This window comes from Talpa occidentalis, unplaced genomic scaffold (genome assembly GCF_014898055.3).
Source record: "Talpa occidentalis isolate TD23 unplaced genomic scaffold, MPIMG_talOcc4v2.1 talOcc4.7, whole genome shotgun sequence".
Classification (NCBI taxonomy): Eukaryota; Metazoa; Chordata; class Mammalia; order Eulipotyphla; family Talpidae; genus Talpa; species Talpa occidentalis.
The window spans coordinates 8,946,021-8,971,165 of NW_023605083.1; the positions used below are offsets into that span (position 1 = coordinate 8,946,021).

The 25,145-nt window shown below is 37.7% G+C and overlaps 1 protein-coding gene across 2 annotated transcripts in view; it reads right to left on the bottom strand.

Moving 5' to 3' along the window:
* RABGAP1 (RAB GTPase activating protein 1) overlaps positions 1 to 25,145 on the bottom strand; it is a 151,262-nt gene that overhangs the window by 85,824 nt on the left and 40,293 nt on the right. For both annotated transcript variants that reach the window (XM_054689760.1, XM_037494407.2), the window contains exons 3-10: positions 13,719 to 13,953; positions 12,609 to 12,813; positions 8,515 to 8,689; positions 7,803 to 7,960; positions 4,299 to 4,409; positions 3,615 to 3,681; positions 2,830 to 2,932; positions 1,747 to 1,916 (exon numbers count right to left, since the gene is read on the bottom strand). In XM_054689760.1, the coding sequence (XP_054545735.1) occupies positions 1,747 to 1,916; positions 2,830 to 2,932; positions 3,615 to 3,681; positions 4,299 to 4,409; positions 7,803 to 7,960; positions 8,515 to 8,689; positions 12,609 to 12,813; positions 13,719 to 13,953 (1,224 nt within the window). The remainder of the gene's footprint in view (positions 1 to 1,746; positions 1,917 to 2,829; positions 2,933 to 3,614; positions 3,682 to 4,298; positions 4,410 to 7,802; positions 7,961 to 8,514; positions 8,690 to 12,608; positions 12,814 to 13,718; positions 13,954 to 25,145) is intronic.

Consider the following 25,145-nt stretch of genomic DNA (forward strand, 5'->3'; position numbering starts at 1 on the left):
GCAGTGTGCTTCGGTCCTTCTGCCTGCTCTGCTCTCTCTGCTCTGGCTCTGGTGAATTCTCTCACCCTCCCGCGCTTCTGACTGTGCCTAGTGCATGTATAAACAAAACAAACAAACAAACCAGCAAACAAATAAATAAAGCATGCCTCTATAAAAAAAAAAAAAAAAAAAAAAAAAAGTATATTTTAATATTTAAAAACACTGTAGGCCTCCCTGGTGGCGCAGCGGGTTGAGCGCTGCACTGTGAAGCTGTCCGCAGCCTCTGCAGTGCAGGTTCAATTCCCAGCCAGCCAGGGAGATACCCACATGGCATGGCAGACCTCTCCTGCCTCTCCTGCTGCTCCCCTCAGCGGTGCCTTCAGTCCATCTGCCTGTTTTACTCCCCACTCTGTCTCTGGTGAATCCTCTCACCCTCCCGCATATCTGGCCTGTACCTCGTTCTTGTATAAATAAATATCTTGGAAAAAAAATATTTAAAAACTCTGCATAGGAATAATATTAAATGAAATTAAGATACACTGTTCTAGATAATGTACCTACATATGTAATATTCCTATAAAACCATGTCATCTTTGAATCCAAAGTTGTATTAACATAAGACCTCAAGGTAAATGCAAGATCAGGGAACTCTGATCTATATTAAGTAAAGTAAGACTAAAGAGACAGAACTCTAGCTAAAGAGAATATCTATTTTGTTATATACAAATTTGTACCAAAACATTATAAAATTAATTTATATTTATCACCTTTTCCCTAGAAATTTTAAAAAGCTATTCTCACTAACTCATTTTTTTTTAAAGATTTATTTATTTATGCATACAAGAGCTGGGGTACAAGCCAGAGATGTGGGGGAGGGTGAGAGGATTCACCAGAGACAGAGTGGGGAACAGAACAGGCAGACTGATGAAATACACTGCTGAGGGGAGCAGCGGGCGAGACAGGAGAGGTCTGCTGAGCCATGTGGATTGCTCCCTGGCCAGCTGGGATCGAACTCGTGCTGCAGTGGCTGCAGATTTCTTCATAGTGCAGTGCTTAACCCCTTGCACCACCAGGGAGGCCCCCTCCTTAAACTTTTAAAATGACGTTTGTGAAATGGCTTTCTTTCTAAAGCATTCTTCCTCTGGGGTTGATCATCCATCTCATTTTGATTTCATTCTTTCTCTGTGGAACTAAGATCCCACAGTTCCTCTCAACAATAATTGTTATAACGTATAAAGAACATACTATTTGCCAGGAACTATTTCAAATTGGCTGTACAGTTTCTCAGTGTCACAATAACCCTATGAAGAAGGTTCTATTATCACTGTCATTTACAACTTAGTAAACTGAGGCTCAGAGAGTTGAAGGAACTTGCTCAAAGTCATTAAATTAGTCAATGGTGAGATCTAAGCACTCCAACTTCAAAGCTATGCCCTACATAACCCTCTGCTGATCCTCTCTGCTGGCACATTAAAGAGCTGAGAGATCAGTGCTGAGACTCAGGTTTACTTTTGTCCCTACGATAACACTGGAAAGAAATCTCTATTTCTGTTTTGCTTCCTATCTTCCTAAAATTATAACTATTTCTAATGTAGCTTGTTCTCTGATTTGTTTCAAGAACATTGTAGGTCTCTAAATATTTGTTGAAGTGATTTTATTTACGTACAACTTTGACCTTCCAAAATTATACTGTTGTATGTGATTTTATGTGAATATGATTTTCTATATTAATAAATATTTTTGTTTCAGTATGTTTACTTAGCGTACCTGTTTTAGTTTCAAAAAGAAATTTTCAGTGGTACTACGTTTGCTGAAGGGCCAGAAGAGTCTTTCGTTAGGTGAGCACACCCGAACTTTTGTTTCTAGGAGAAATCGAACCGGCTCCTGCACTTCTGTTATGACCAAATCAACAGCTGTGGTCATAAACAGCACTTTGTCTAGAGAGAGAGGTGGGAGAGCAAATTTCAAAATTAAAAATATATTTTCTATATGACTAATGTTAAAGTAACTACTTCCATTATAAACTTTCAATATCTTCATGCAATCCATCAATTCAATAAAATAATCAGTTAAATAGTTGCTTTGAAAATATTTCTCTACCAAGAAATGTTTTCTTGGTTAAAACCACTGAAGTGGAATTAGTAAGTGACAACAGTATATATTTTAAAGTTTATGAAATGTACTGTCAGATTGTTTTGCGAAAGAGTTTCTTATACCACATTCAACAACGGAAATTCTCAACTTTTAAAATCTTAGTTAACAATGGTAACTGTATCTGTAACCAATTAGCTACAGTACCATAAATAACAAGAAAAAGCGATGTGAAAACAGTAAGAGGCTCATAAAGCAAATTTTCAGAATAGAGTATTACTCAGGGATTAAATGACATGTAGGAAAAGTATGAGCTATCTTGGAAGGGGTTGTTTATCAACAGACTATCTAAAAAGCTACACAGGAAAGTAGTCACGTCAGCCCCCTTTGGGGTGGGGTCCTATGGACTGTGGTAGATTTTTACTTCCCTTTACACTGCTTGAATTTTTAATCATATGTGCATAGAGCATTTCTTCCCCAAATTAAAACTTAGAGTCTGTAAATAAATAAGTAAATAAATAGAAAAGGAATGTGGGGAAGGAAAATGTAGAAGAGACAGAGTGGGTAAACTAAGTGGCAGAAAATGATACTTTGTTTATACGTCAAATTTAGTAACAAACTCAAAGAACTAACAAATATTTTGGTTTCACCAAAATTAGGTAAACATTGGATTATTTGTCAAATAAGTGGGCCTAATTTTTATCAATAGTATGTTCTTAGGATAACTGTGTATGTTAAGATGACAACAATCTATATTACCTTTAGGAGTTTCTTCATTGACAACTTGAAAATGTGGAGATTTCGGATTCCAGCTCCCAGTAATTACATAGGACTTTCCATCTGAACTTTTGCCCATAGATTCCTAAAACATAGAGTAAAACAAACACAAATAATAAAATAAAAGAACAACATAACCTCCATTTTACTGCCTTTAAAAAAATAGGAACTACAAAAATATAAGAACATGAAAGGGGATCAGGTATGTAGGCTTTTATATGAATAATTATGGTTAAAATGAAAAATCTATCAATTACTTATAGTAATTGTTACTGACAAGTTATAAGCTTGTAAATCATATCAAATTGTATAAACATCAGGTAAATTCACTACCTGAAACTATGCTCAATTCTTCTGTGAATAATTAACATATTTACGTATTATTAACATATTAATTGAATAATTAACATATAAACATTTTCATATAATAGCAATAATACTAATGCCTCCTACTTTTCTAAAGCTCATGACAGTTTACTAAGAATTCTGTAATAAATTTTCTCCTTTGATGTGCACATCACCCCTAAATGACAGATAAAGAGATTATCATCATTGCAGCCAAGAACAAGATGAAGTTGACTGAGGGGCAGACTAATAAATATCAAGTCAAAATTAAGAAAATTCCCTTATCTTTTGTTAATTGTTTTAATGACAAGAACACCTTCATTAACATGTCAACATGAGATTCAAATGAGAGTGAGTGAAATAGCCTTGAGGAAACAATGCATAACTTTAAAAAAAAGAGTAAGAAAAAAAGCAGTCCTCACCAAATCTAACAAGTGCATGTCACTATTCCGTACATCTTTTCCGGGGCTGAGGAGAAGACCAAAACACCTACACAAGAAAAAGAACCAATGGTTGGAAATTTGGAAAAAATGCAACAAAAAAAGTTTCAGTTCTGTTACCTAAAAAAATTCTTGTAAACAAATGAAAGGGACAGCTAAAACTAAACCAAAATAAACCCTAGAAACCTGACTGCAGCATTGAGGCCACCAGAGGGGTAGGGTGGGCTGAGATGTGAATGACTGGGCTTCGGTGGTAGACATGCTATGGTAACATACATCTGAAGAGGTATAAACCTACACCCCCAAATCACCATAGTGCTGTAAATCAACACTACTACCTCAACTGAAAAAAAAATACAATTATAAAAATATTCTTAGGATGAAAAAAAGGACACATTAAAGCTGTATAACAGCATAGCCAAAACAATCCTTACTTTCTGGAGAACAGCAAATTCCATAGTTACCTTTCATTATCCCATAGTTAAAGTCAGCATATCAGCTGAAAACGTAGGAGAAATAATTAAAAGTGAACAAAGTCACTTCAAAGCAAAAGAATTCCCTAGGGGAAAATATTTGCAAATACATTTTTTAATAGTATATGACTACTCCATTAGATTGATCAAAATCAAAATTCTTATTTAAGCTGAACTTACTAAACTCACTTACCTTTCAATGGCAAGTTCTTTATTAGTTGTTTGTTGCACATAGATGACAATCTTCTTATCAATCCCTTGCCGGAGTTTAAAGCATTGTCTATCCTTGTCTTTGGGAACTGCACTGTAGAAACAACAGTTTTATTAATTTTGCAAAGCATTTCATACATATACTACAGTAATTTTTGTTATGATTTGAAAATCATGTCCAGAAAACAACCACAGATTTTATTATTTTCTGTGCCTGGTTTTCAAATCATTACAAAAAATTTAAAAATCATCATCTGCCCTTTTATGTGAAAATATTATCACTATATTAACCCATTAAATCATCTATGAAAGCTAGAAAATCTATTCCTATGCCTTCTAAAATGTGGCTTTAGTTTTATCTCTTTTGCTTCTCTGAAAATTAAATATTTGTAAAGCACCTAACATTGCAACCAGCACACAGGCACTCAAAAAATGTTTGCTTGCTTTTCTTTCTCTTTATAGTCACTGGTTTTTACAAATAAATTACTTTTGCATTATTTGTTTGCAAATAATGTTTAACTAGGTGATGAATAAGATACTTAATCATAGTTCCTTTGTATTTTAAAACAAGGTGCCTTCAAAAATGACAGGTGAGGGCGTTGTGGCCTATAGTCAGCTACTGCCTAGCAATGCCCTGAACAATAATTATATGAATAATGCTAATAATACAGTTAATAAAAATCAGCTTAAGAAAAAAGTTGAAAATATTCTTTAAATGACAGTTTGCCGAAATAATCCATTGGTTTCCCACACACCAGGTTCTCTGGTTCCTTTGTTCTCAAATGAGAACATCTTCCTATGGCAATCAGCCAATATGCAGCCAATTGAAATTTTACCTTACTACTGGACAATTTTCATACAGTGGCAATGGAAATGTTAGAAGATACTATAAAAGGTTGTGTGCTCAAGAATAACTCCTCCAACTAAAAAGTGACTGAAGAAATAAAATTAGTGTGAAATCCAGCTACACTAATATATTAACCAATTAAGGAATGACTGTAGCAGAGATTGGAAGATCAAAAAATTCTTAGAAATGACAGACATGCAAAGAAAAACTTTTGTACACCAAAATGTCAAATTTGTGGCTAACAGAATTTTACCTACAAGATTCTGGACAAGTCTCAATTTTTAACTGATATTAGACTGTATGTACTTAGATGATGAGATATAAAAAATACTATCTCTTAACAGTATTTAAAACAACAATGGATATACAGTTGTGTCTGGTGTCCTGAGTCTGGAGGGCAAGAAAAAGCTACATTAACATGAAGCAGATTGGAGTTTAGGTAATCAATCCATGAAAGCTCACTTTACTGATATGAGGGAGTCTAGATTGTATTTCTGGCCCAGTCACTATATCACTGAATGGTCTAAGTAATTTTACATTTTATTCCTATTGTATAAATTAAGAAACTGAGGTACAGGCTTAGCATCCCTGGGGCTTTCATTTTAACCTACAGAATAAAAACTAAAACATCAATCTCTCTCACGATGTTAAAAAGAAAATAAATTAAAAAGAAAATAAATTAAAAAGAAAATAAAAACAACATAAGATGTTATAAATGAAAAATTTCCATCTTCCTAAGGGTTGAATTGAGAGGCAGGTGTTTAATATTAACAATGAAAGAATTATACTTTTTCTGGAATAAAGACAAACATTAATTTTTGCCACAGTATTTTGTCTACATTTGCTATGGTAAAACACAATATAACTTGGGCGATGGGTAATTACATATATCTCCATGTATATATCTTGGGTAGTGATAAACTCTTATGAGTATACCATTATATTTTAACCATTCTAGCCAATATTAAGCTACCACTTTTTAATTTTGTTACATATGTAATGTTGAACAGAACATTTATGTTAATAGCTCTTTGAACACCTTGATGTCTACTTGTGTAGATAAACTCCTTGGCGTATTATGGAATCACTAAATAAAAGCAATTGTGCTTGACAACTTCAAATTTGACAAAGACAGGCTTACCTCTCTATGTTCTCATTACAACATTAGGTTACACAGTACTATTTTTACTATAAACTAGACTAAACCACACAACAAAAAGAACAAAGTCCTAACAAATCTGAAAAGCAAACCTGACCACCCAGGAATTTTGTGCAGCATCTCTGTGGTATGAGGGTAAGAGGATAGGGGTGTTTGTGATTTTGATTGTGCTGTCTCAACTATGTCTGATCTCAGAAGTTATGACAGTGTCTCTATAATCAGAGGGCTTAAAAATCTTTCATATTACTACTGAAATTTACATACATGATCTACACAGTGTCAACAAAGGGGGGGAAAATACAATTTATAAGAAACATTTGTTTTTTAAAAGAAAAAAAATATTAAAAAGCTTGCAATGACAAATTTACTTCCCAGGCAGGCATGTACACTGAAGCACACATCACTGTGCTGCTGTGGGAACAGAAATACAGCTAATGGAGAAAGCATTACTTTCTTACAGCACCTCTTACTTTCTAGAAGCAAAGCCAGGCTATGTTGCACAGTACACTGAACTAGCCAGCAGATGGCATGACTATTCCAAAAAATCTGAAAGGAGACCAAGATGTATCCATTTTCCTAACAAATAAACAAGTAATAGCGCTTTTAAATTCAAAAGTAAAATGTCAGCTATCTTTCATAGCTGACATAATTTCACTTTACTCACTTTAGACAGTCATAGAGAAAAGAGGCTTCTATATGCAACTACTGATTAAGATCCCAAGAAGCACCCATTTTGTGATATGGGCTATGCAGAAAAAAATCATCTTGCAACCACAACATATTCAAATTAGAAAGGATTTGAGTCTAGCCACCTCATTTTATACATAAGGTTAACTACTGTCAGGATATTACCTACTGTCAGGTTAACTACTGTCAGGATACAGATGTAAAAGAATTTATAAAAGGTGACACTGTTAATAGCAATGAATAAACAAAACTTAAGTTTTTTGTTATTATTCCCAGGTTCTTTTCACAATACAAAGAAGTATCATTTTACTTAAAAACCCAAACTAGCTACTTCTAACCCCATATGAATTGGACACAGACCTCATTTCTCACCTTTCAGTGTGTTCAGATAAACTTTAATTACAAAACTTGATTTCAGTAACTGTGATCTTTAAATGATTAAAATAAACCAGCAAAAACTTTTTTTTTAAAAAGCCCAGCAAAACAAAAAGAGCTGCAAGTCTAGCTGACTTAGCGTCTATCATAGTTCACATTACCAGTCATCTAGGTACTCTGACCTGACTGAAGAAAATGGTAACATGATCTGTTTCTCCACATGGAAGTTTTTTATTGTTTTAAAATTCTTCAAATTTTACCTCTGCATATTTGCCTACTTTATCACTTAATAAAACTCTCCATCTAGAAAGTTATCATCTTATAGTATGAAAGTTATATAACATAACATAGTTTTCTGTGAACCACAGATAACACAGAACGTTAATATGAGCAAAAGGAGTAAAAACAAGATGCTCTACCTAAAATAACCTTTACCATCATCTTCTTTTATTTCTAAAGATACGGAGAAGGTAAAGATGTCACTGTCAGGAGTCTGGGGTGCCGCAGCAGCTGAAAGTGGGGTCTGCTTGGCTGAACGGCGAAAGGCAGTGGCGAAACTGTAAAGAATCCGGCTTACCTAGAACCAGATGGGTTAGGAAATGGGCTGTTATCACAAGAAATAAACATGTCTTAATACGAATGAAGGTTACCGACTTTGTCAGGGGAAGTAATTCATCTTTCCTCACTGATTTCCCTGTAACTGTGTTATACCTATAAAGTAAGCAATCCTACAAATGACAGAGAAGAGGTTTTAGAAGTGGTAATAAATGTTAGAAGTTCAACTGAAAATGATTTCCTACATTGGTAGAAACTATCTGAATACACTGAATAAAACTATCTTTCAAGTCCAAATAAAAAAATGATTTGCAAATGAGTGATTGCTACAACCAAAGCACCTAACTAACCCCCAAAAAGCAGCAGTCAAATAGTTTCTGACCCTCATAGCAACAGCAAGGATCTGGTTAGCCAAACTTTCAATTTATGTCAATATTTCAGCCTATTAGTTGGAACAAAGGGAGCACTAGCAGAGAATTTCACCTGGCTTATAAGTGTTCATAATAGATAATGCAATCATTTCAAGAGAGTGAGGGCACTGGGAAGCTTCATTGACAGTTTCTCATAAGGACTTACAGCTTCTTGTATTTCACACCGGAAGACATGTATTCTGAAGAGCTCTGCATTGTAGTGACTTTCAGTGAAAGCAAAACAGTCACTCTCAGGAGTTCCATCATGGCCTCTGACACAGAAGAGGATTTTGTAGATAGGGTAGTTTGCTATTTCTGTGTTTGTCTGAGGATCTAAGAGTCTGTTCAGAAAAAAAGATACAAAGAGATTAGAGGAGTTATGGATTATTTGCACTACAATCATATTAAGATTAAAGACTTCTAGCAAGAATATATAAATCACTTTTTTGAAAGCTAATCATGTTACTCCTAAGTCCTCACAAATAATTATATGTGAATTCCTGAAGTTATTGATTACATAAAATACTACTTAAAACCACATAATTCCCTCTTTGGGGGAGGCAATCAGGAAAGCATTAACACTATCATTAAGGACACATTTCTAACAGTCTATAACTAAATAACTAAAGGCTATATCAGGGCAGACAACCAAAACAGAGCATTAAAGCCATGGAATTGAAATATATTTTTAAAAAGTATAACTTCAGTTGGGGGAATAATTAAGAAGAAAATAGCGGGCCTCCCCGGTGGTGCAGCGGTTGAGCACTGGGTTGCGAAGCTGCCAGCAGCCTCTGCAGCGCCGGTTCGATCCCCGGCTGCTCCCGGCCACCGGAGGAGGGTCCCACATGGCGCGCAGAACTCTCCTGCCGCTCACTGCTCCCCTCAGCAGTGTACTTCGGTCCTTTTGCCTGCTCTGCTCCCAGCTCTTGCTCTGGTGAATTCTCTCACCCTCCTGCGCTTCTGACTGTACCCAGTGCTTGTATAAATAAATAAAAATAAATCTTAAAAAAAAAAAAGAAGAAAATAGCAATGAGAGCTAATAAATTTTACAAATTAGCACTTGTCTTTGTGAAATAGTTCTTTAAATACTCAAGAATTACATATGCAAATAACTGGAATATGAAATATTTAACTATTATCCACATAAAGCTACTAACCTAATACCATGAAAATTCAAAAATGCTCCTGGGGGTAGAGAAACAGGTATTTTTATATACTGATGAGAAAAGTTAAAGTATATCAATATTTCTACATGGTTACCTGGCAATGTATCACAAGCAATAAAAATGGGCAAACCGTTGACCCAGTAAGCTAGGAATTTATCCTAAGGAAATCCTAAAAAAACACAGAAATTTTTCTCAAATATATCCTAGTCATAAGAAAATCAAAGTACTTATGTACTCATATAATAATACTGGCCATTATTACCAATGCTCTTTCCATTAAAAAACTAAAATCTCACATTAGAGTTCAATTATTTCTGAATAATCCATCATGTGCCACTATCAATTAAAATGTTTACTACTCATTGATATGAAAGGAGACTCACCATATAAAAATGAAGAAAGCATGTTACAAGATAGTGTATATAATTCTATTGTTACATATGCTAATTCCAAGGATTATAATTAAACATGTATATATGTGCAGGTTTATATACATATGTTCAAACATACACAGATAAATGAAGAGGATCTTAATAAACCAAGATGTTAACTATATAGCAACTGGAGGATAGAATTAGAGTATTACCCAAGATTTTTATTTGTTCCTAATTTTTTCTGAAATAAGCATATTTTTGTCATTGAAATAAAAGCTCTTTTATTTTAGTTGTGCACATCTGACTATTTAAAATTCTGTATTAGGCTAGTCGATACAGACATCTGATTGGTTATCTTTTACTATTACTATGTTCTACTTAGTATAAACAGAACCATTTCTAGAGACTTTTCTGGGCCTCAGTTTCCTCACCTTAAAAATTAAGGATCTGACTGTTCTGGAATAGTTAATATCTACCAACAAGTTTATGTAATTTATAAAATCAGCATGAACCTGTAAGCATATAGAACCAATATGTGAAGCTAGTATTTCTATTGGGGGAACACGGGAAATATAAATCAATTTTATAGAAAGAATCTTAGGGTACGCATTTCAACTAACCAAAAACATTTACCTTTTTTTTAAAGATTTAATTAATTTATTTATGCATACAAGAGCTGGAGTGTAGGCGAGAGGTGCAGAGGGTTGAGAAGATTCACCAGAGACAGAGTGGGTATCACAACAGGCAGAATAACTGAAATACACAGCTGAGGGGAGCAGCGGACAAGACAGGAGAGGTCTGCTGCACCATGTGGGTCAGCTCTCTAGCTGGGGATTGAACTGGTGCTGCAGTGGCTGCCAATAGCTTCTCACTGCTGAGACTTAACCTCTTGCACCACCAAGAAGGCCCCTCATTTGAATAGTTTTTAATAATCCTATACCAATCCTGGTTAACAACACATTAGAAATGTAAACATTGAGGGGGGCGTCCCTGGTGGTGCAGCGGGTTGAACATAGCGCTGTGAAGCTGTCCGCAGTCTCTACAACATGGGTTTGATTCCCAGGTGGTCAGGGAGATACCCACACGGCACAGCAGACCTCTCCTGTCTTGCCCGCTGCTCCCCTCAGCAGTGTTTTTGGTCCGTCTACCTGTTCTGCTCCCGGCTTTGTCTCTGGTGAATTCTCTCACCCTCCCGGGCTTCTGGCCTGTACCCCAGTTCTTGTATAAATAAATCTTTGAAAAAAAAAAAAAAGAAATGTAAACATTGGGGCTTCCCTGGTGGCATATGGTGTTAAGTCTCAGCACTATGAAGCTATAGGAAGCCACTGCAGCACAAGTTTGATCCCCGGCCAAGGAGCTGACCCACATGGCACAGCAGACCTCTCCCGTCTCGCCCGCTGCTCCCGTCAGCAGTGTATTTCAGCGAATCCACCTGTTCTGCACCCTACTCGTCTCTAGCGAATCCTCTCACACACACACCCCACTCATCCCTCTGGCCTACACCCCAAATCTTGCATGCATGCATAAATAAATCTTTTTAAAAATACTATTCAAGGGGCCTCCCTGGTGGCACAAGGGTTTAAGCACAGCACTATGAAGCAATCCACAGCCTCTGCAGCACAAGTTTGATTCCTGGCCCACCAGGGAGCAATCCACATGGTACAGCAAACCTCTCCTGATTCGCCCGCTGCTCCCCTCAACAGTATATTTCAGTGGATCTGCCTGTTCTGCTACCCACTCTGTCTCTGGTGAATCTTCTCACCCCCCACATCTCTGGCTTGTACTGCAGGTCTTGTATACATAAATAATCTTTAAAAAAAAAAAAAAACTACTCAAATTGTTACAGGGCAAACCCCGATATTAAATGTGGTTGCCTGACTGTGGGTCCCTACCGCGTGCTTAAAGGGGACTTACTAATGCTAAACTGCAGACATACACAAAAGGTTGATAAAAGGTTTATTTACGAGGGAAGGGGAAATGAATAACTCAGGGAGATAAGTTCATAAATGCGTCCTGCCCTTTCCACTGACCTGGAATCCCAATGACCCGCCAAACTGGCAAAAAACCAGCATGCTGTATACCCAAGATGGCGACCCCTGGCCACATGGCCAGTTAAATACTCAAACTGAGAGCCTAGTTGCTTAACTCCGCCCTCAGCTCCTCACAACCTTCCCTTTGGGGATCATGGGATTTGTAATTCCCAGTGTCATGGGGGTGGAGTTCACAAAGCCTGTATGGAGTTTGCTCAGGAAATCCTTTCCCCCTGACAAAATGAGTGACTTTTTCATTAGAGTCACAATCCTTAGAAGTCATAAGTAAGTGCCATATGAATTAAACATTACATGAATAAAATAAGTATTTCATTCACTAGTGCTGCTTCTTAAAACAATGGGTCAAGGGTCTCCCTGGTGGCACAGGCGGTTGAGCGCCGTGCTGTGAAGCTGTTCACAGCCTCTGCAGCACAGGTTCGATCCCAGCCAGCCGGTGAGAATCCCACATGGCGCGGCAGACCTCTCCTGCCTCGCCTGCTGCTCCCCTCAGCAGTGTATTTCGTCAGTCTGCCTGTTCTGTTCCCCACTCTGTCTCTGGTGAATCCTCTCACCCTCCTGAGCATCTGACCTGTACCCTAGTTCTTGTATAAATAAATAAATCTTAAAAAAAAAAAAAATGGGTCAGAAATCTAATCAAATGTTACAAACGTTTCAAGAAGTTGGTCTTACCTCACAGTTCCTTCAGATACATTCGGCACCGACAGGGTTACATCTAGTGAAATCTGCCACTGGCTTCTTAAAATGGACATCATCCTTAAGGCTTCCACTTCACTCCTGGGAGCATTGACTGAGGCACAGCCTAAATAAGTTAGTTTACTGAAAACTACACTGTCCTCATCAGCCACTGGTGTAAAAGGACTAGATCCTTCAGAATCTGAAAGAAACAGAAATAAGATGGGTATTTTCATTTTGATATGCTGACATGAAGACCAAGTAAAATTCTCTAAGTCTCATTTCAGTTCTAATATTAAATACTGATGAAATAATAGGCCATTCTCAGAAGAAATGTCTGTTAAAGTCAGAAATATCACACTAGAACTCCGTCACTAACACCTAAATTTTTAGGTATTGTTGTCAAGTCAATTCTAAACCTAAAAAGTGACCTGGGTTTCAGATGTGATTTATCTATTTCTTTTAATGTTTTGACTTTATAATTTACAGTTAAGTCAAAAATACATGTAGTATTTTACCTCTCTGAAAAATCCCAAATCTGTCATAATTTCTGACTTGCACTCAAATAATTTATTTGTAATCTTAGTCACTTCTTTATGTTCTCTCAATCCCTTAATTTCTCTCTCTCAATAAACACCTACAGTTTTAATACCCTACTTTTCCCAATGAGCCTTTATAATTGCCACTTCCCTCCTCCCTTGTGATGCCTTTCAGCTCCCTTTTTCAACTTGATAACTATTCCTACAAAGCTTTAGTTTGGAGCAGGTATGGAGCAAACATATCTTCACCAAGCATTATTCCTCCACTTCTCTAACATTGTACTCAAATTCCTTCTTTCCTGGAAAAATCTTTAAATATTTAGAAAAGACTTCCTCAATGTCATTTAATTCCTGTTTCTCTTTCTTTGGTATAAATGACATACTTTAAAAGGAAAGCAGAATGAAACATGTATTTTACTCCTCCCACCTCCCATTAAAATGAGAATCTGGAGAATCTAGAACATAGGTAATGATTTTTGCTTGCTCAAAATCAAACATGGTACAAGGTGGACACTCAAATATTAAAAACAATAACCTTCAGTTACGCAAGCAATGCAGCAATCCTAACCTCCTTGTCCAGATTTTACTGGCAGGCTCATCTCTGGCTTTTGGAGCCCTACTAATGGCACAGGGTTAATGGTGGATGAAGCTGAGAGTTGATTAGAAAGAGGCCCATCTCCTTCGCCATCCAGTTGTGACCTTTCCACAAGCTCCTTGTCCCCTGGCTGGTCGTCCACGGGAGGATCCATCAGCACATCTGCTAGCTCTTTTTGCAGCTGCTGCTCACTTCCATTCCCTATAATCTAAGGGTCACAAATACATGCAATCAGCAAAGTGAAGAAGAGAGGCCAGTACTGATTAAATGGGTCTGTATTCTAGAGAAAATCATCAGCATTTCTTTTGATAAAGATATCTTCTGAATTTAAAAAAAAAAAAAACAGAATAAATCAAGATCTGCAATAAGAGCTGCAGCTGTTCTCTTAATTCTGGTTTTCATGAAAAAGCATACAGTGAATTTGAGACTAATACCCAGAAATATGTAAGTTTGTCAATGATACTAAAAGTTTTCTACAGTGCCCTAAATTAACAATTGAAATATTTGCAATTTCAATTGTCTGGTGAGGAATAATACCTTTAAGAATAGCTTTAGCAGCTTCTCTTATTGTTAAGAAAAAGGGAAAATGTGTTTGCTTCCCAAAGTTATCAACACAAACATACTTATGATGTAATAAATTTTCATATGCATTTTCTCCACTCCTGCTATAAGTCTCTCATATTTCTCAGAGCGACTTCTCTGATATGAAAAGGTCCTTATAGTTCACATACATTTGAATAAAGGTGGAGAGATACATGTATAAAACATCCTGGAGTAAAAAAGCACTCTTTCAATAATGTCAAGCATTTTCTGAAGTCATGACAGTTTATTATTAGTTGCTCAAGAAATAAATAATTGACAAATCAAAAGAAAACTGCCCAATGCTATGGAAAACACAAGTGACAAAACCCAGTACTGAAACTAAATGCTTATTCAAGAATTACTAGAAGAAATAATTCATTTAAGAAAAGGAAGTCATGAGAAAAAAGGGGGGAGGGGAGAAGTGATGATTTAGGAGGCTCCTGATGACTGAAACTGAAAAAAAGTTAATGTGTGGGGTGACGAGATTTTTAAACAGAATGAGGTCTTCCCAGTAAAACTTACACTGAAGTTTGGAAGCAGAAGTCCAGTAACAGAGGTATCTCTGAACTACCAAGGAACCCAGTTCAATTATTACTTTATACACTATAAACTTCAAGTTCCTTTTGCTGTAAATTATGACTGAGAAACAGTCTTGAGTCTTTTTGAAGACATCTTCCTGAGGATATTCTGACATGGCAGCTACTCATGGCCAGAGATAAGGGCCAGACAGATAGATGCTCAACTTCTTGGCTTCAATGACAACTCTTATTTATGTGAACTTCATGTTATGGTTATAGCCACTGTGGTGGAACTTTTAAGTGGGTTAGGTAATTTTGACTTTGATATGCCTGTTCCCATACAAGTGCAATCAAATTTATTTCTTTCAGAAACTTTTCTTTCAAAGGTTTTTCAAAGCACCTAAAAACTGAACTAAAACTTAATTCTCATCACCCTTGTCTCTTTCAGAAGAAATACTGTATCACTCGTAGTAAACAAGATAGAACCTAACTGAAGCTAAACTGTTTTCCAAGCAGAAGGGGAAATGACATAAGTAGGATAGTTATGGCTTCATGAAAACAGATGGAGAAAAGATATTAGTGCTCATGTTTAAGCAATTAGTAATTATAACTGGGAAGGCTATCATTAAAAGAGCAAAGTAAATTGAAGAGAAGACATTATATGGTATATACTGTGAAGTATCATTCTTTGGTATACAGGGTTCAGGAAACCCAGCTTTTGTAATGGGAGATCGCCTACATTGTAATATTTCCACCAATCACAGAAATATACCTAATCTGAAAGAAACTGTTTTGTCTTTCTGTTTATACATGTTTATCTTGCACTCTTCCCTCATTTATAAATTCTGTAAACAATAAGAACTGTCTTCTATTTCCTTAACTCTTCCTGAAAGGTTAGGGGCAAGGAAAAGAAATGTACACACATAAAAACATTGATTTTTAAAAGGCTTAAAAAGTCACCTAACATACACCTTGGATAGTCAGATCCAATACAATACTCAACAATTACTGTGCTATATCATTTATAAACCTTCAATCCAATTTCAAAATTACTGTCTGTGACATTACACTATACATACTTAGAGTTTTTATATAAGACAGTTAATTAATCTTCCCTAGGCCAATGTGGGAAACATTGACCAATGATTTTCAAGGCTCCCACATTTTGGCATGCATCAGAATCATCTGGAGAACTTGCTAAAACACGAGCTGTTGGGCCCTAGAGTGAGTTCCAATTCAGTAAGTCTGAGCTGAGTCTGATACTTTGCATTTTTACAAGGTTCCCAGCAAAGTGTAATGCTGCTAGTCTGCACACTATACTTAAAATCTAATCTTTGATTAAGGCTCTTCACCATGACTATACAACACAATCACTAATATTTCACAGGAGCTTGTTAAAATTCAAACACCTGTTTCTCCCCTTAAACTAGTCTCAGAAGTTGGGGTTGGACACATGCATTTTTAGAACCTATGCAGGTGAATTACAAAACGGGTGACAGGCTGTAGTCTGTTGGCCCCCGGTACAAATAAGCAATTTCAATAAACCAGCGACTGCTTACCTCTAGAGCACTTGTAATAGAAAAACAGACCCCCCACTATTAGTATGGATTTCTGTTCCTTGCTGCCACTAGTATTCCTAACAGACACCACAATCATCTCCAAAATAAATGTAGTTTCAGGTAAAGTAATGAAGGCATTGTAGTGTTAGCGAAAGGGAAGACACACAGATCGAACAGAACAGAATCTAGAAGTAAACCCACATAGGCATAGACACCTGATTTCAACAGTCAGGAAGGTAATTCATTGTGAAAGGTTATAAAACAAATTGTACTTGTTAATTAACCTGGCATTCATACAAATGCAACTGAGTATCCGCCAATACTTCACATCATATACAAGCTTGAAGTCAAAATGAATCATAGGTCTCAAAGTAAATCTTAAAAAATGCAAAACTTAAAGAAAACAGGAAAAGATGTTTGTGATGCTGGGGCATAACAATTTCTGAGAACATAAAAATTGATAAAATGGATGTTATCAAAACCAGAAATTTCTACTGAAAAAACACACTATTATGAGAATGAAAAGACAGCCAGAGATTTAGAGAAACTATTTGTTAATCATATGTCTAGTAAGGGATTTATATCCAAAATATACAGATAGCTCTCAAAAACCAATAAGGAAATAAGCAACCCAGCTTTAAAAATGGGCTTTTCACCATATATGTTCCGATGGCAAATAAGCACACGAAAGAAACTCAATTATCATTAGTCATTAGGAAAACTGAACCCTCTCTGGGATGCCTCAATAAACCTATAAAAATGGCTAAAATTAAAAGAAAAACAATGGGTTGTATCAAGGGTGTAGAATAAGTGAAAAACTATCATACATTGCTAATGGGAATGAAAAACAGTAGTTGCTTTAGCAGTTTTTGTCAAGCTTCATAAAGTTAAATATACCTTTTCCATATGACTCAATCTGAGGTATTTACCCAAGAAAAATGAAACATATCTATACAAAGGCCTGTTTGTGAATGTTTATAGCAACATTATTCATAATCACCAAAAACTAAAGAACCAAATGTTCACCAAATGGTGAATGGATAAACAAACCACCATATATACACAAACACAACAGAATACTATTTAACCATAAAAAGGAATGAACTTCTAATACGTGCAAGTAACATTGATGTATCTCAAAATCATTATCCTAAGGTGACACAAAAGGGTACATTCTACATGATTCCATTCATATGGAATTCTGGAAAAGGCAAAACCATAGGTATAGAAATCACATCACTGGTAGCCAGTGTAGTCAAGGGAATAAGGGGATTAGTTAAAGAATCATTAATGGACTTTCTGGAGTGATGAAAATATTCTATATCTTGATTACAGAGGTGGTTACTGAAAAGTTTACATTTGTCAAAGCTCTTAGAACTGTATCTCTTAACGGGTTATGTTTTATTGTTTGTAAATTTTACTTCAATCAACTTAAAACAGAAAGGGAATATTGACAATAGATGCATATGTAGGGGTGCAGGTCATACAGGAAATCTCTATGCCTTCCTCTCAATTTGCTGTGTATCTAAAACTGCTTGAAAAAATCAAGTCTATTTTACAAAGTAGAAAAAAATGTGATTTCTATAAAAGACGTAACTTGAGACTACAAGTGTCCCTTGAAAGTCATCCAGGGTTCTGCTTTTGACAATAACGTCTCTTTATAATCTGCTGTGCCATCTCATGACCCCTAATCTAGACCTATAATCCCTTCCTCAACGCTCTTCTGCACAAACACTGTCAACTAGATACTCCCAAATTGCTGTGTCAAACTCAAGTCAATGTCTGATCCTCCTCCTGTATCCACTTTTCAAAACAAATCAGTAAGTTGTACTGCTAGCCACTGAGAAGCCAAAGGATCACAATCACTTAAGTCCTCTGATTCCCAAGTTACCTCCCAAATCCTAGTGACCCTTGCTCCGTAGGCATGTTTTTTTTCCTTCTATTTCTGTATAACTAACACCCCAGGACAGTTTCTGTCCTACTGCAAAGCCTACTGCAAAGGTAGTAGTTACCCTGTCTCACACTTCTGACCTATCTTCTCATGGCCATTGAAGTAACAATTGCAAATCTTAATTCTGATCAAGCACTGACTTATTTTAAAAACCTTTCTATGGCTCCTCAATGCCCGTAAGATAAAGTCCAAATTTACAACTTATACCCTATGAGATTTTTACAGCTCCGCCCAATCTACCTTTCTATCTCTTACCACTTAACAACAAATTACTCCACATTGCCAGAACACATCACAAGCTGTCAAATATCTAGATTTTGCATAGATTGTTCCCTTTCCTGGAAAGTCCTCCTCTTTCTCTGTGTATTTTTAAAAAAATATTTATTTTTGCATACAAGAACTGGGTTTCAGGCCAGAGGTGTGGGAAGGTGAAAGGATTCACCAGAGACAGAGTGGGGAACAAAACAGGCAGAACGACTGAAATACACTGCTGAGGGGAGCAGCAGGCGAGTCAGGAGAGGTCTGCTGCGCCATGTGAGTTGCTCCCTGGCCGGAGATCAAACTTGTGCTGCAGTGGCTGCAGATAGCTTCATAGGTTGTGTCCTAACCCCTTGCACCACCAGGGAGGCCCTCTCTGTGTATTCTTTAAGAGCAAGCAAGATTTTTTTTTTTTTTTTTTAATTTATTTGTTTGTTTGTTTGTTTGTGTTTATACATGCACTGGGTACAGTCAGAAGCGCGGGAGGGTGAGAGAATTCACCAGAGCCAGAGCCGGGAGCAGAGCAGGCAGAAGGACCGAGGTACACTGCTGAGGGGAGCAGCGGGCAGCAGGAGAGGTCTGCGCGCCATGTGGGACCCTCCTCTGGTGGCCGGGGAGCAGCTGGGGATCGAACCGGCGCCGCAGAGGCCACGGGCAGCTTCGCAACCCAGTGCTCAACCGCTGCGCCACCAGGGAGGCCCCAAGCAAGATTTTTGTTACCTTCTCTGGGAGATCTTAACCACATCATATGGGGCTTAATCAAGCCCTCCTTAGGGACTGTGGCGATAATACTAACATACATGTTTATTCTAGCATTACCACTTGTTTCAGAGACTACTTGTGTAGTGAGCTCCTTAAGCCAAACTATGCATTACCAGGTAGCACAGACCATTTTAGGTTATGTATTTCCAAAGCCCTAAGTAGCAACTGGTATATCGTACACCTGCAATACATGTTTATTAAACTGAACTTTATAAGCAAAGACTTTAGAAGTCAAAGTAGTAGTATTTTATCCAGTTTGGACACTGGATATTCTACAGACTTTGTTTCAGTTATAGAAATGCAATCTGAATGATTCGGTATACCTTTGTTAACTACTTAGACAATGTCATCATTTCCTATTATTTTGGCAGTGCTGTTAAGGTTAATATTCACAATACTTAGTAAGACCAAATAACATGCTGCAAAGCACAAACAATAAACTTTGTTTTGAAGTCTAACAAAAACTTCTAACTTAATTTGGCACAAATGTGAAAATAAAAAAAGAAAGCACATATATATATGGATGATACAACTAAGGGCCACATTTAGATTTGTGTTCATCTCCATGTCCTCTGCATCAAGAGGCAGAGAGGGTTCTCTGGGAAACAGCCCTGAATTGAGAAAAGAGATAGAGCAAGTATAAAGTAGTCAATTTAATAGTCACTATAAACACAGACATAAATGTTTACAAGGGCAGAGATAACATAGTGAATGATTTATTCATAATTTTACTTACAAAGCAAGGAAGGAAACAGGAAAAATTTGGGGCTAAGGGCTGGCTTGTGGCACAACTCCCCAGGGACCACTCACTATGATCAGTGCCTCCATGGGATTGTAAAGAGTGTCCCTACACAACTGCACAGCACCCCTACTTGAGCTCCACCATAAAACAGACGTAGGTTGGAGACATGGCTTTGATGAACTATGGGCTGTGGACAACCTCTGAAACCACAAATATTTCATCTCTAAAACAAAGACATTAGCATCTATCTTACAGGGTTGTTGTGAAAATTCAATGACACAATAATAGGATTATTGGACACATGATTTATTTCAGACACTATATCAAGACATTTGTCAGGGATTTTTTTTTCTATATCCTAGTACCTGCCAATCTGTAAGCATCCCATCAGTATCTCCCTGCCCCACTTTCAGTTGTTTATTTCTAAATAAACTCTGATCTACCCACTACAGTTGAAGTTTGAAAAATGAAACACCTTAAAAGTAGTTTTTCCACTTTCCAAAGTTCAGAGAAAACTAAACACACACCCACTATTCATATGCAAAAGACACCGTACTGTAATAACATCTGTCTTTTCTAAATATCTGTCTTTTCTAAATATATCAAATAAAGGTAGTAACTTATATGGCAGAATCGGCTACAAGTCTATTTCCTTGAGAGCAAAATGGAATTTATGGAACCAGCGGACAAAATGTTCCAAGGGCAACATGCAGTCATTTCTTGGTCTTCATTTTCTACTTGTATCTTTTCTTGTTTTTAAAAGATATTTTTTCATGCATATACGAACTGGGGTGCAGGCCAGAAGTGTGGCAGGGTGAGAGGATTCACCAGAGACAGAGTGGGGAGCAGAAAAGGCAGATCTACTGAAATACACTGCTGAGGGGAGCAGCGGGCGAGACAGGAGAAGTCTGCTGGGCCATGTGGGTAGCTCCCTGGCCGGGGTTTGAACTCGTCCTGAAGTGGCTGGCAACAGCATGATAGTGCTGAGATTTATCCCCTTGCGCCACCAAACAGGCCCTCTACTTGTATCTTTACAGTCCCATTTCCCTTCACTGCAACAATACCAAGAAGACCACACTTGATTTGCCTGTTACACCAAGTACTTTAGGCAATCTGGGACCCTTTTCCAACAGAGATTTTATGTCCTCAAGAAAATGTGCTCAGGAGTTTGTACTTATATCCACAGACACTCAGAGAATTAAAGTCATATTCCTGATCATCTATACTGCCTGTGATTTGTGTCTTACTACAGTGAAAATATGAATGAAAATAACTCAAACTGAAAAATTTTGCTCAGCTTCAGTGTAAAAGCTGAGCCATTCTGAGACAAGTGTATAAATTTCAGTTTGTCAGAAAGCAATGCACAAAATAACCACAAGGACAACTGGACACAGGACGGTATAGCTACTAATCTCAAAATCACATACGTACTTGTTTTGTGATCTTGAGAGGTCACTAAATCTATTTGGGCTTCATTTACAAATTGCAGCTATTCTGATTATCCATCTGTTTATTTTACTGTATAAAGGAAAAACCAGGGAACAACCTAAAATTGCAATTGGTTTAAAATATAAAGGGGATGAGGAAGAACAGAAGCTTGTGAATGCATACTAAAAAGTCAACTAAAGAAATACCCCAAATATTTATTATTGTTTCACTAAATAATGAGATTTTGGCTGGGTTTTACCTACTTCTCTTGTCTGAGTTCTCTATCATGCACACATTATTTTTATAATTAGAGAAAAACAAATGACAAAAAATGAAAAGCAATTACAGCCAACTCTACCAGCCCTGACTCTACACCCGGTCAAGCTTCTTGATCATTCCACATCACAGACTCCCTTCTTGGGGAAATTTTTAATCATTCTTTAAGGCTTTGCTAATTATTATGTATGCTCTGAAAGTCTTCTTTTTCAGGCAATTATGGTCTAATCTAATTCTGTTCAAACCTATTGTAGCTATATTCTAGAATATACATTCTTAGCGCTTGATTACTTTCAATGATGAAAATTATTTATGTGACTCCCCACAACCACCATGATGCCCTTAATTAAACAATGTGTTGATGGTTCAGTAACTTTGCTTGCTCAATACAAGATCTGCATCACAGAAGACAAGATCACCTGATTCTAAAATAGGTAATAGGGCCTCCGCAGTGGCACAGCGGTTGAGCGCTGGGCTGTAAAGCTACCTCTGCAGCGCTGGTTCGATCCCCGGCTGCCGGATGAGGGTCCTACATGGAGCACAGACCTCTCCTGCTGCCCGCTGCTCCCCTCTGCAGTGTACTTCGTCAGTCTGCCTGCTCTGCACCCAGCTCTAGATCCGGTGAATTTTCTCACCCTCCCGGGCTTCTGACTGTACCCAGTGCTTGTATAAATAAATAAATAAATCTTTAAAAAAATAAAATAAAATAGGTAATATCAGAAACCAAGTCAGAGTCATTTAAGCAATACTAAGTGAGATGGAGCTTCTGTATCTGCTAACTATTTTAATAAAGTTTGGCAACTGTCTGTTGGATTTTTCCAAGCACTGTCTATGAATTTTTCAAGAAAATTCTATTTTTTTTCCATTTTTTTAAAGATTTTTTTTTTTTTAATACAAGAGCTGGAGCATAGGCCAGAGGCCTGGGAGGGTGAGAGGATTTGCCAGAGACAGAGCGGCGAGCAGAACAGGCAGATGACCGAAATACACTGCTGAGGGGAGGCAGGTGAGGTCTGCCACGTCATGTGGGAATCTCCCTGGCTGGCCGGGAATCGAATCTGCATTGCAGAGGCTTCGGACAGTTTCACTGCATGCAACCCACTGCGCCACCAGAGAGGCCCGAAAATTCTATTAAGATAAAAACACTAGGGACTCCCTGGTGGTGCAAGGGGTTGAGACACAACCTATGGGGCAGTCGGCAGCCACTGCAGCATGAGTTCGATCCCCGGGCAGGGAGCTACCCACATGGCACAGCAGACCTCTCCTGACTCGCCCGCTGCTCCTCTCAGCATTGTATTTCAGTAGATCCACCTGTTTTGCTCCCCACTCGGTCTCTGGTGAATCGTCTAACCCCCCATACGTCTGACCTGTATCCCAGTTCTTATATACATAAAGAAATCTTAAAAAAGAAAATAAAAAAAATAAGGGTATTAAGAGTTCTACACCAGGGCCTCCCCGGTGGCGCAGCAGTTGAGCGCTGGGTTGCGAGGGTGCCCCCAGCTTCTGCGGCGCCAGTTCAATCCCCGGCTGCTCCCCGGCCACCAGAAGAGGGTCCCACATGGTGCGCAGACCTCTCCTGCCGCCCGCTGCTCCCCTCAACAGTGTACTTCGGTCCTTCTGCCTGCTCTGCTCCCTGCTCTGGCTCTGGTGAATTCTCTCACCCTCCCGCGCTTCTGACTGTACCCAGTGCTTGTATAAATAAAATATAAATAAATCTTTAAAAAAAAAAAAAAAGAGTCCTACACCAGGAATTAGGTAGAAAAACACAGGTGATCTAATTTATGTAAAGCTCTCAGACGCTAATGTACATCAAGACAGTTCATGAAGAAAAATGTGATTTTTATAATTATGTGTATCATATAATGCTTTTCTTTATTAAAGGCCCTAACGGAAGCATTATTCTCTCCAAGAAACCTCCCTGATGACTCTCCCAAGCTGAGATAGGTTTCCAGCCATTCTATTTACATCACCCTTTGTTAATCTCCATTGTGGCATTTAACTACACTGCTGTTGAAAATTAAATATGGGGCCTCCCCGGTGGCGCAGCGGTAGAGCGCTGGGTTGCGAAGCTGCCCGCGACCTCTGGGTTGCGAAGCTGCCCGCGACCTCTGCGGTGCCGGTTCAATCCCCGGCTGCTCCCCGGCCACCGGAGGAGGGTCCCACATGGCGCGCAGACCTCTCCTGCCGCCCTCTGCTCCCCTCAGCAGTGTACTTTGGTCCTTCTGCCTGCTCTGCTCCCCGCTCTGGCTCTGGTGAATTCTCTCACCCTCCCGCGCTTCTGACTGTACCCAGTGCATGTATAAACAAAACAAACAAGCAAACAAATAAATAAAGAAAAAAAACATGCCTCTATAAAAAAAAAAAAAAAAAAAGAAAATTAAATATGGCCATAAAATCTCTACGAAGGAGTAGTGGTAGAAGTGACACCATGCAATTCCAATGCTCAGCCTTAAAGAGTTCTTCTCATTCCACATATGTCCCAAGACCACCATGCTGTGCAGAAACCTAAGATGAAAGACCACTGTCAAGGCTAAAATATATTAAGCGTTCTTATTTTCTTGCTGTGACTGTAAGCAAATTATTTTTTCTCAAGTCTATCCTTTCAGTTAGGATATAGCCCTAGAGGGTGCTTTATAAAGAAACCTTAGTTCCAATATCTCATTCTGTTAAACCCAAGCTTTTATTTCTTACCCAATTTAGCTACTGAATCCTAAGTTCATGGTTTGATAAAGAATAGCAAATTTCCCCACTGCAGTCCCAATGATGTCTCATATGTATAGTTCTGGCTTTCAATTCCCTTGGCTTTTGTTTCTTGGAAATTTTCTTTACTTTCTTGTGAATATAGCCATGTAATTAAAAGGGTGTTTATTATATTTCATCCAGCTTTCCTAAGTATTTTATGTTGGGCTATTTTTAGGTTTTCTAGGTCATATTTCCAAAAATGGGAGTCCTTATCCTCAGTGCCTGAAACAGCACATGACAGATTTGTAGCTGACAAATGACTATTAAACAAAACACTCAATTGGGATTTTTGCCGTGGAACAATGACAGATTTAGAAATGTATTTTCTAAATCTTCCAATAAAATTTTAAAATCTACTAGTGGCTGAGAAAACTAAGTTTCAAAAAGAAGATTGAGCATCACTGAGCCAGACATTTCCTGTGATGACAGTTAACTTCATTCTTCACTTACCAGTTCTATATATATACTGAACAGACATACTATATACATGTACTGAAATTACATGGAAATACACAAAGAAAAACATTTTCAATTTGCAGAACCTGGTGCTTAATTTCATCGTCTACAGAAGAGAAGTACCTTTCT